Source organism: Cebus imitator, unplaced genomic scaffold, assembly GCF_001604975.1.
Source record: "Cebus imitator isolate Cc_AM_T3 unplaced genomic scaffold, Cebus_imitator-1.0 Scaffold78, whole genome shotgun sequence".
Taxonomy (NCBI): domain Eukaryota; kingdom Metazoa; phylum Chordata; class Mammalia; order Primates; family Cebidae; genus Cebus; species Cebus imitator.
The window spans coordinates 2095466-2107533 of NW_016107393.1; the positions used below are offsets into that span (position 1 = coordinate 2095466).

The following is a 12068-nucleotide window of genomic DNA, read 5'->3' on the forward strand; positions in this document are numbered from 1 at the left end:
GACGCAGCTCTATGCAATCTCACAGTACAATCATGTCTGAAAGGACACACTTCTAAAAGTCATACATTTCTGGCAAGCATCATTTCAGATGTCTGGATAGAAGTTTGAAGCAGGCTAATAAAACTTTGGAAGTGGCATTTTTTACCTTTAAGTTGGAATAATTTCTCCTTTACATCTTCCTTAGGTGGAGCAGGTGGAGGAGCTGGGGGCCTTGGTTTGAGTTTTGGTTTCTCAATAACCTTCTTTTCAGGTTCAGGTTCTTGAAAGAGTATTTTAGAGGTATTAGTATATGTATATGTTAGCATGTGGATATGTAGTATATTCAATAGAAATTTATATATATATATATAAATGAAGTACAACATTTGCCTTTTAAGGTACATAATATCAATATTCAACATAAAACATAGAACATAAAAATATCAACACTTTACACAGATGGTGAGAAACAAAGCAAAGTCACCAATAACAACAACATACAAAGCCTCCAGACAAGTCACAATTGACATGAGATAAATAGTACAAGTTACATGGAAACTTAAGAATGAGGTTCACATTTAACAAAGAATACTTTACATACAGATGGAAACAGACCTACTACATATGCACAACAACATAAACCATATATATTTCAAGAGAAAGAATATGATAAAGAAGATTTAAGTCCACCAGATTTAATACCTTTTACTGGTATTTCTTCAGGCTGTGGTTCAGGTTCAGGCTCTTCAGGTTTAATGTACTTTTCAATTTCACGTTCTTTAAAGAATGTTGACAAAGAATATAAGATTGTAATGTAAAGTTCTTCAAAAAGACATACAAATTTCACATTGATGCAAAGATTAGTCACAAAATAAAAATATGCAATTCATATAATAAAAGATTATATATATAAATAAAATTGTATATTTTTATTCATATATATAAATAAAAATATACAATTCATATAATAAAAAGATTTCCATTTTATTATACTTGAACTGCCTATTAATTAGCTTATTCAATGTATATTGATGGCAAATGAGATGACTTTTAAAATTTGATACTATGTTATCATTTGAGAATCCAAGGCAATTATTCCATTTTGCTTCAGTAAACTGTATCTTTTGGAATTTATAAGTACCAACAAGAGAAACCAAATTAAAGATTCTAACTCGAAAGAAGTGTAACTATTTAAAAAGTAAAGCAGTCAAACATGCTAGACTGCTTTTGTATATAATTTCAAGAAAGAATATTGTCCTGTAAATGCTTTTGTGATTCTAACAGGAATCTTCAAGAGATTAAAAAAATTTATATATATGTATGTATACCTTCAACAGGGGGAGTCTCTTTTCTACCAATGGTTATAGATGCTTTTTCTTCATATATTATTTCCTCAGGAGTCTCTTCCACTTTAAAAAACACAGTGTTTTATTTTAGATTATATTTAGAATAGAATATTACAACTGCTATTCTATCCACCTACTTACATTAAGTAACACTCTATAACATATTATTCAGATGACCCCCAAATATCAGTAACTTCAATACATATGACAGACAGACAAATACATAAGACTCATCTACAATCAAAGCAAGAGGATGAAGACAATTGTCATCTTTCCAAGATTTATGGAGAGTCCGTGTACCTTCAGCAGGTGGAGCTTCTGGCTCTGCAGGGATAGGTAGAGGCACTTCCTTTTCTGGGATGATTTTCTTGGGCACTTTGGGCACTTTAAAGATACGATTTGTTTACTTACTACTTTGTTTACGATTAAGAATTTAGAAGACATGCAAGAGTCTAAAGAGCAGGCAAAGAATGCAGGGGCAAGAGCTTCATCTTAGAAGACTTCATGGGGAAAATGGCTTCTGAGGCACAGTACCCTTTTAGACACCCTGAGTTTATATATGAATTTTCTCATCCTTTTTGTCATTTGCTTCTAGTCTTCTGTGTACCTTTAAATGAAGATCTTTTCCCACTGGTGTAACTTTGACACTTAAAAAATTTTTCTCTACTTTTTCTGAGTAATTGTTCCTGCACACTCAGCTCTTACTTCCATGGGAATGACTTTAAGATCCACATCTCTAGGCCTGATCTCTTTCTTAAGCTCCTGATGCACGCTCCCAACTTTCATGCTTTAAAGGTGAAAAATACATCTACCACCTTCTTCTAACATTAGTTCAGAGACCCAATGAACCATTTTGTTGGCCATCTAGCTTTAAACCTTACAATGATCTTGGGCTCCTCAATTTCCCTAATGGTTTTGATAATGGTCGGAGGTCACTCAGTCTCCATCTCTCTCAAACCTAATCCCCCGTTTCATTTCTACCACAACGGATCTTGTCCAATTCTTAATGACTTTAAGTAATTGCAATGGTTCTTTACTATTTAGTAGCTAAAATTGCTGCCAGTTATCTTTCTAAAGGCCAAATCCTATTAATATGTATGCCTACTTCAAAACCTTTGAAGCTTCCTATTGCCTATAGAAAAAGTACAAGCCTTTTACTGGCATTTGAAATACTTCAAAGTATGACCCCATCTTTATATCTGGTATTATCTTTCAAGACACTACACAACCAACACATACTCAAATTATGTAAGTTTACTTGAATATCATTTCCTTAATTTCTTTCTTTTTTTTTCTCCCTCCCTCCCTCCTTCTCTCCCTCTTTCTCTCTCTCCCTCCCTCCCTCCTTCCCTCCTTCCCTCCTTCCCTCCTTCCCTCCTTCCCTCCTTCCTTCCTTCCTTCCTTCCTTCCTTCCTTCCTTCCTCTTCCCTCCCTCCCTTCCTCCCTTCCTCTTTCTACAGAGGCTCATTCTGTCACCCAGGCTGGAGTGCAGTGGTACGTTCTCGGCTCACTGCAACCTCCGTCTCCCAAATTCAAGTGATTCTCCTGCCTAAGCTTCCCAAGTGGCTGGGATTACAGTTATGCATCACCATGCCCAGCTAATTTTTGTATTTTTAGTAGAGGCCGTGTTTCACCATGTTGGCCAGGCTGCTCTTGAACTCCTGAACTCAAGTGATCCACCCACGTCGGCCTCCCAAAGTGCTGGGATTACAGGTGTGAACCACCACATCCAGCCTCATTTCCTCAATTTATACATGTAAAAGTTTATCAAAATTTAAACTCAATTCTTCCACACAGCGTCTCAAGATGCCTCTGCCTGAAAGTAATCTCTTCTTGCCTTGTGTTTCTGCAGCCCTTTGTATTCACTTGCTACATGTAATCACTTCCTGTCTATATTAGAGTGATGTTATTTTTCTATCCTCTTACGTGGTTTACATTATTTGAAGACAGAAGCAGGCCTTAATTTTTCTAATATGGTGTCTTGTTAATGGTCAACATTCAATAAAATATGTTGAATTGAGCTGTTCTACACATTGAATGAAAGAAGGTTCTTTTTTACCAGTTGTAACCATGTGATATATCACAGCACAACTGAATCCCATTCATTTCACTCCTGCTTGTCTGTTTCATTTTTTCTTTTCCTTCATTGTTTTCCCTTTTTCTGTGAAATGTGGTTTTTATATAAATTCACACTCAGTATGTTTTGCTCTAAGAACTATAAATGCTTAAATAGCAGCTAGAGAAATCAACCTTTTCTTCATGGTAGGTACCTTTTTCTGGAAGAACTTCTGGTTTTTTGGTAACAGGCACAGGTTCCTTCTTTACTGGAACAAGTTTCTTGGGCACCTCAGGCACTTTGAAGATATTAGTTTTGTTTTAAAAACAGAATTTTAAAACATTTAAAAATATTAAGAATAAAAAACCTGTATTTATTGAAGCAGCATTAAAATTAATGAAAACAAAATAAGGAAACTTTGCCCTTAGTTATGCAACAACAATGAGGACAACTTATTGGATTTCCACCTTAAGATATCAGAGTACTTTCTTTTTTATGATGCCAGTGATGATGCAAATACCTTTACCTGCTGGTGTTTCTGGTTTCTTCACAGTTGGGACCTTCTTCACTGGGACAACTTTCTTTGGCAGCTCAGGTTCTTTAAAGATATTAGTAGCATTTAATAATATAAAGTTGCAAGGCGTAAGATATACATACAAGTTTATTCAACACCATAACATATAGATAAGCATTAGCAAACATATAGTACAACACAGCATACAATAAGAAAAGAGTGTAAAATTGTAGACACCACAAAAATGAAGTATTCATTTTAACATGAGTACCTTTAGGAGGCGGCGCTTCTGGTTTTTTGATGACAGGAACTTTCTTCTCTGGGACGATTTTTTTGGGCTCTTCTGGCACTTGAATAATAGAAATTTCTTTCAGAGTCAGTTAATTACAATGAAAAGTTTAATGCTTATGAATGAATTTAAAACCACACATATTTCTTAGTATGCACATTGTAAAATTCTGTGAGATCAAAGTTTTATGTGCAGAAATAACTTTTGTTCTGGTTAATGTATTCAAATTCCAGACAATGAGATACAAGACTGATACTTTGCCTTAAAAGAAGATATGTAGACACAAAAATGAAATGACTGTATTTTCTCACACAGTGGATTCTGCCTTGTACCTGCTGGAGGTGGGGCCTTTGGTTCCTCCTCTTCTGCAACAGGAATGGGCTCTTCCTCTTCAGGAGCAATTTCCTCAGGTTCTTCATATACTTTAAAGATATTAGTTAATTTTATTTCAATGTATGGAACAATATTCTAAGATGGACAAACACTAAACACAATAAATAGTAATTTTGATTTCTTCCTTTGTTTCAATTAATACCTTTTCTTATTTTTGCTAAGATAAAATCTATCTCATTTGCACTGACTTCTTTGTCTATTGATTTGAATGCTTGCAAAGCCATTTTAGTGTTTAATGTCATTTATAATTATTAGTTCTCCTGTCTTACTTTCTGTGTACACTAGAGAAGCTTTGTTTAATACAGCTTACTATGACTTATGTGGATACTGCGGACCAATAATCCAAAATAGATTTGAGATTGGAGCTAATTTAGAATGATGAATTAAGACAAATAATTAAAAGTTAGAAAATCACCAAGAAATAATGAGTTAGGAAAGATGAAGAACAAAGCTTAAATTAGAAATAGTCACAAGTGGCAAGGTCATTAATATCGGTCTCACATGTACCTTCTGGGGGAGGTGACTCCACTCTTTCTGGAACAGGAACAGCTGGTTTCTCTTCCAAGACAGGTTTCTTTGGCACTTCTGGCACTTTAAAGATATTAATTAGTCTTTCTTATGAGTAGTTGAGAAGTATATTAAATTTATATCACATCTACTTCACATTTTGCTCAAACAACCCAGGGACAGATCCCAAGAACAAATTTCACAATAAGGTCAGTGATCCGTCTTTGGATCTTCTTAGAGTGGGGAGGAAAATATGGCCTATCAAGAATTTAAAAAAATGACAGTAAACTTTTCCAGTGCTTGTAATAAGTAAATGCGTCGCTTTTAAAAAGTCAATGTTGTTATTAAAAAACATTTACACCCTAAAAATTCAGTATGACAATTTGTAGTTGTGAATTTAAGAGGATTATCAAATAAAGGGTTCGATAATAGGTGACTTTTTAGACAAGGGTAGGTGCTTTTCTGCAGAATCTCATTAGTGATGTGTACCTTTTGCTGGTGGGGCTTCTGGCTTTTTGGGAACAGCTACTTTCTTTTCTGGAACAACTTCTTTTGGAACTTCAGGCACTTCAAAGGTATTAGTATTTTAACATTAGAAAGAATCACCAGTAAACATTCATCACATTTACATAGAACAAAACCATTTTAGAAGCTGGGGGCTGCATCCACCTCCATCAAACCATCAACAGCTATATGTACCTTTAGCTGGTGGGGCTTCTGGCTTTTTGGGAACGGCTACTTTCTTTTCTGGAACAACTTCTTTTGGAACTTCAGGCACTTCAAAGGTATTAGTATTTTAACATTAGAAAGAATCACCAGTAAACATTCATCACATTTACATAGAACAAAACCATTTTAGAAGCTGGGGGCTGCATCCACCTCCATCAAACCATCAACAGCTACATGTACCTTTAGCTGGTGGGGCTTCTGGCTTTTTGGGAACCACTGGAGGCACCTTCTTTTCAGGAACAACCTCCTTGGGCACCTCGGGTACTATAAAAGATATTAGTAGTTTTTGAAGCTCATGGTTTCAATGACATATGAAAATCATGAAGCAGAACAGTGGAATATGACACTTTAAAGACAATTTTAGGAAGCTAGTGTCAGTGAGAAATACCTTTCACTGGTGGTGGTTCAGGTTTTTTGGCAACGACAGCAGGTGCTTTCTTTTCTGGGACAGGTTTCTTAGGTGGCACGGTCACTAAAGAATTGCAAGGTATGTTTTAGAAAGAGTGAAGATTGAGAAACAAGACAAAAGCTCAGAGTGCCCAGAATTATCAGGGCAGGAAGGGGAAAGAGCGGCCGAGGTGTCCCAGCAGTTTCTTGCTAAGTACCTTGTGGAGGCTTGGCCAGTTCTGGCTCTTCCACTTCAGCAGGAGCAGGAGGCTCTTCTGGGGCAGCTTCCTCAGGCTCCTCGAACACTTTAAAGACATGAGCTCATTTTAATGCCAGAATTGACTAAAAGACATGAAATAGTTTGTGCAAGAAAACCATTTTTTACAACACTAAGGAATTTATGTTTCTAAAAACACTATTTTGAATAGTTTCATTATTACCTTCAGGGGGAGGGCTTTCCGGTTTGGGAGGAATAGCTTCAGGAACCTTCTTTTCTGGGACAGCTGCCTTTGGCACCTCTGGGACTTTAAAGATATTAGTTTTTCATTATTAGACAAAGTAGAGACAAACAAAGAGTATCAAACACAGTGACATGAAGGGGACTACCTTTTGTGGGTGGGACTTCAGGCTTTTTAGGAGGAGCTGCTGGCAGTTTCTTTTCAGGAACAACTTCTTTAGGAGCCTCAGGCACTTAAAAGATATTAGTGAAATCACAATTAGGCCTTTTGAAGACCACTAGAAAAGTATTTTCCAGAGCAGAAGAAATAGATCTTCTGAAGTCTAAAGCCAGGGACAAATACCTTTAACAGGTGGGGCTTCAGGCTTTTTAGGATGCACTGGCATTTTCTTTTCAGGGACAACTTCTTTGGGAGCCTCTGGCACTTAGAAGATATTAGTGAAATTACATTTAGGCATGGTGAAGACCGCGAGAAGAATATTTTCAAGAGTAGAAGAGATAGATCTTCTGAAGCTCAAAGTCAATGACAAATACCTTTAACAGGTGGGGCTTCAGGCTTCTTAGGAGGAGGCACTGGCACTTTCTTTTCAGGGACAACTTCTTTGGGAGCCTCTGGCACTTAAAAGATATTAGTAAAGTTACATGTAGAGCTATGAAGACTACTAGAAAAATATCTTACACAGCAGAGGAATTGGAACTTCTGAAGCTTATGGTCAAATGACAAGTACCTGTAACAGGTGGAAATTCTGGCTTTTTGAGAGGTACCAGTGTTTTCTTTTCTGGGAAAATTTCTTGTGAAACTTCAGGCACTTAAAAGATATTAGTAGTTTTTCACTTAGGTTAATGAGAAAAATGAGCTAAAGTATTTCTAAGATCAAAAGAGATATTTCTTCTGCAGAAAAAGGGCTGGGGTGAGAAATACCTGTGGCAGGTGTGGCTTCTGGTTTTTTGGGCAGAGCCTTGGGAACTTCCCTTTCTGGGACAACTTCTTGAACTTCAGGCACTTGAAAGATATTAGTAGTTTTAAACTTAAGCTAATGAAGAGAAATGGGCTAAAATTGTTTTCAGTATTGGAAAAGATATCTCTTCTGCACAGTGAAGTCAGGGCTAACGTGTACCTGGAACAATTGGAGCTTCTGGTTTTTTGGGTGGAGCCACGGGAATTTCTTTTTCTGCGGCTTCTTGAGGAACTTCTGGCACTTGAAAGATATTAGTAGTTTTATACTTAGGTTAACGAAGAGCAATGGTCTCAATTGTTTTCAAGAATGGAAGAGAGATTTCTTCTGCAGGATAAGGTTGAGCTGACATGTACCTGTAACTGGGGGAGCTTCTGGTTTTTTGATCGGTGCCTTGGGAATTTTCTTTTCTGGGACAACTTCTTGAGCAGCTTCAGGAACTTGAAAGATATTAGTATTTTTATAATTTATAAATGGCGAAGGCATATATTACAATGATTGTGGGGGTACAGACAATAAGTTTTTCTTAACAGAGGAGTGGGAATAAATACCTTTTGCAGGTGGGGCTTTCGGTTTTGGGGGCACAGCCACAGATACTTTCTTTTCAAGTACAACTTCTTTAGGAGCATCAGGAACTTTGAAGATATTAGTATCTTTTAGTTAGAAACTATAAAGGGGAATATCAACTCCACATTTACCCAAGCAAATACAATTTGTGAGACTGGCAGACACTTCTGTGCACTCTTTCTCCCGGCCCCCCGACTGACAATGTGTAAGGACACCTACCTTTAGGAGGCGGAGCTTCTGGCCTTTTGGGAGGAGGCACTGGTGCTTTCTTTTCTGGGATGGCTTCCTTCGGTGGCAGCACTTCAGGCACTTCAAAGATATTTGTAATTTGTGTTTAGAAAAGGCGAAAACAATGGATGCCTATTGCATATAAGCATATACCAAAATATTTTGGATAGCGGCTGACATTTGTTTTCTTTAGAATTATTTCATCTTTATGTAGTAGGATTTTTAACATATAATTTCCTAGTTAAAATAACAGTTATTTTTCTCCTATAGCTTGTATAGCTTTGGCATTACCTTCAGGGGGAGGACTTTCCGGTTTGGGAGGAATAACTTCAGGAACCTTCTTTTCTGGGACAGCTGCCTTTGGCACCTCTGGGACTTTAAAGATATTAGTTTTTCATTATTAGACAAAGTAGAGACAAACAAAAAGTATCAAACACAGTGACATGAAGGGGACTACCTTTTGTGGGTGGGACTTCAGGCTTTTTAGGAGGAGCTGCTGGCAGTTTCTTTTCAGGAACAGCTTCTTTAGGAGCCTCAGGCACTTAAAAGATATTAGTGAAATCACAATTAGGCATTTTAAAGACCACTAGAAAAGTATTTTCCAGAGCAGAAGAGATAGATCTTCTGAAGTCTAAAGCCAGGGACATACCTTTAACAGGTGGGGCTTCAAGCTTTTTAGGAGGCACTGGCATTTTCTTTTCAGGAACGACCTCTTTGGGAGCCTCTGGCACTTAGAAGATATTAGTGAAATTACATTTAGAAGTTATGAAGACCACTAGAAAAAATATCTTCAAGAAAAAATTAATGAGATCTGAAGTCTAAGGTCACTGGCAACTACCTTTAATGGGTGGGGCTTCAGGCTTTTTAGGAGGAGCCAAGGGCACTTTCTCTTCAGGGATAACCTCTTTGGAAGCTTCTGGCACTTAAAAGATATTAGTGAAATTACATTTAGGTGTTATGAAGACCAGTAGAACAAAATGTTTTCAAGAGCAGAAGAATTAGATCTTCTGAAGCCTAAAGTCAGTGACAAATACCTTTAACAGGTGGGACTTCTGGCTTTTTAGGAGGCACCCTCAACACTTCCTTTTCAGGGATAATCTCTTCGGGAGCTTCATGTACTTGAAAGACATTAGTATTTTTACACTCAGAAAATACAGACATGACTAGATAGATACACAGACATTTTCAAGAACAAAAGAACTATTTTTTCCCCCAGAGCCTGAGATCAGCGAAACAAGTTCCCATAATAGGTAATGTTTCAAATTTTAGAGGAGGAACTTCTGGTACTTTCTTTTTGGTAGCCATTTCTTTGGGATCTTCAGGCAGTTTGAAGATATTAATACATTTACACTTGAGTCACAAGAGTCAACACAGACATGATTCACATGTACACATCAAAATAACTTTCAAGGCTGGAAAGGTGGTCTTTTCTAACACCCGACCCACTATCCCACCGTAAAGGGACAGTTAAGAATGTACCTTGGACAGGTACAACTTCAGCCCTTTGGGGAGGATGCACTTTCTTTTCCTGGACAACTTCTTTGAGAGCCTCTGGCACTTTGAAGATATTAAGAATTTTACATTTAGAAGTTACAAGAATCAACAAAATCAGGAAACACATTTATAAAAGACAAAACATTTTCCCACCCGTCTAAACTTCCGGCAAGATTTACCTTCATCAGGAAGGACTTCAGGCTTTCTGAGAGGAACCACAAGCGTTTTCTTTTCAGGGATAATTTCTTGGGGAGCTTCAAGCACTTTAAGAAATTTGTAGTTTTATGTTTAGTATTATGCAGATCACTAGGAATAGCAAAAATATTTTCAAAACTACAAGAACTAGTTCTTGAGCCTGAGAGCATGGTAACTTGTACCTTTAACTGATGGGGGTTCTCTTTTTTTGGAAGGAACTCTCTTTGCAGAAACAATTTCTTGAGGAGCTTGGGGCACTTGAAAGATATTAGTAGTTCACATTTAAGAGTTAAAATGATTAATGATAACAGTAGCCACAATAACTTAGCAAATATAACTACATTTTTTTCTCTTCCCTCCATCTTCTCTTTGCTCTACCACTAGGCTAAGTCTTTTAAGGGGTTAGTGGATCCTTGAGAAGACGTGCTCCCCATTCTCCAGAACCTCACAGAGCTCTCGCGACACTGTACACTCACATTATAAGACATTTGTTGAATGAATACTTTCCACAGAAGGGTTTTCTATTTTGGCAGAAACAGCCACAAATATATATATTTTAGAGGAAACTTCTTGTAGAATCTCAGACACTTTAAAGATATTAGTATGTTTATATTTAGAATTTATGAAGAATATTAGGAAAAAACATAGTTTTAAGAGCAAAGGACTGATAAGTTCTTCTTCCACATTTGTTCAGAGGTAACGTACTTTTCATAGGTGGAATTTCTGGCTCTTCGGGAACATCCTCAAATATTTTCATTTCAGGAACAACTTCCTTCATAGCTTCTGGTGCTTTGAAGATATTAGTATTATGGTTAGAGGTTAAAAGGATCAGTGGAGACATTAATTATATGAGCTGAACTAAAATGACGTTTTACGGCTACAAAGGTGATTCCTTAAAAAAATCTGAGGAGGTATAAACTCTTGAGGACAGGAACCAAATATTATTTGTCTTTGTTTATTATTCTCCGGTTCCCTAGCACCCTGTACATACTAAGCACTATTAAATGCTATTAAATAAATGAAGGAAGGAATGACAGGATGAATGATACCTTTAGTGGGAGGTGTTTCAATTTCAAGGGGAGCAGCCATGGGTGTTTCCTTTACAGGGACAACTTCTCGAGGTGGTTCAGGCACTTTAAAGACACGAATGCATTGTACTTTGGAGTTATGAAGAGCAGTAAAGAGTTTTCATCATAACTGCACATATAGAACATTCCAGATGGGAACCTTCTTGCACTCCCTTCCCCTAGAATTGGAGTCTTTTGTAGCAGTGTGAATATTTGGTTATGAGCAGCTGTTTTTTTGGTCACTTCAGGCACTATCAATATTAGTAATTTTATTTCTTGGAATGGTAGATGCATAGAAAATTAGATCATGGAAAGTGGAAACATTAATTATAATTAATGCTATACCTCTAACTATTACTTTGAGAAAAACAAAATTAAAGCCATTTCAATAAATGTAGATTGGCTTCTTTTTGCATTCACATTTTAGGCACTTTAAAAAGGTGAGTGTTTTTCAAGTTTAGGAGAGGAGAACAACCAAAAGATTCCAGACTGAGAAAAAAAATCAAAATATTCGGAAAATCTTTAAATTGCAGAATACCGTAAGTGTTATAATTAAATTACTATTCTGGAAGTTTTAAAGCTTTTTCATGTTTTGACTTGTCTAAAGATATTCAAAATAAAAAAAAATGTATGATGCTTGAAAAATAAAAGACTATGAGAGATGCAAATGAACACTGAGAGGAGAGTTCCAGCTTTAACTGGAATTATTTTTGGTTTGGTTGGAGGACATTCTGGGAGGCTCTCAGGTGGTCTAATCTTGTAGAGATTATATTACAGATCAGCTTCACGCTGAATTAAATATTTTCTTTAAAACATGTTTTGGTCATAATATGTGTATATATATTTTCTCTGGAGTATTCATAAAAATACACTGACTCAACCATCTTCCATGTGTGTAAGTTAA

At 36.6% G+C, this 12068-nt stretch overlaps 1 protein-coding gene and 1 long non-coding RNA gene across 2 annotated transcripts in view; both read right to left on the minus strand.

Annotated features, from left to right (window-relative positions):
• TTN (titin) overlaps positions 1-12068 on the minus strand; it is a 271326-nt gene that overhangs the window by 118095 nt on the left and 141163 nt on the right. The window contains 20 exon segments of the mRNA XM_037740043.1: positions 146-259; positions 4167-4244; positions 4517-4606; positions 5085-5168; positions 5784-5861; positions 5994-6077; positions 6202-6285; positions 6419-6505; positions 6641-6724; positions 6807-6890; positions 8400-8489; positions 8700-8783; positions 8866-8949; positions 9058-9138; positions 9247-9330; positions 9443-9526; positions 9888-9965; positions 10082-10165; positions 10280-10354; positions 10803-10886. Coding sequence (XP_037595971.1) covers positions 146-259; positions 4167-4244; positions 4517-4606; positions 5085-5168; positions 5784-5861; positions 5994-6077; positions 6202-6285; positions 6419-6505; positions 6641-6724; positions 6807-6890; positions 8400-8489; positions 8700-8783; positions 8866-8949; positions 9058-9138; positions 9247-9330; positions 9443-9526; positions 9888-9965; positions 10082-10165; positions 10280-10354; positions 10803-10886 — 1695 coding nt within the window.
• LOC119471903 lies at positions 691-3667 on the minus strand. The gene is made up of 4 exons (XR_005201002.1): positions 3596-3667; positions 1626-1709; positions 1308-1388; positions 691-756 (listed from the first exon to the last, which is right to left on the minus strand). It is a non-coding gene; the product is annotated as an uncharacterized LOC119471903 (long non-coding RNA).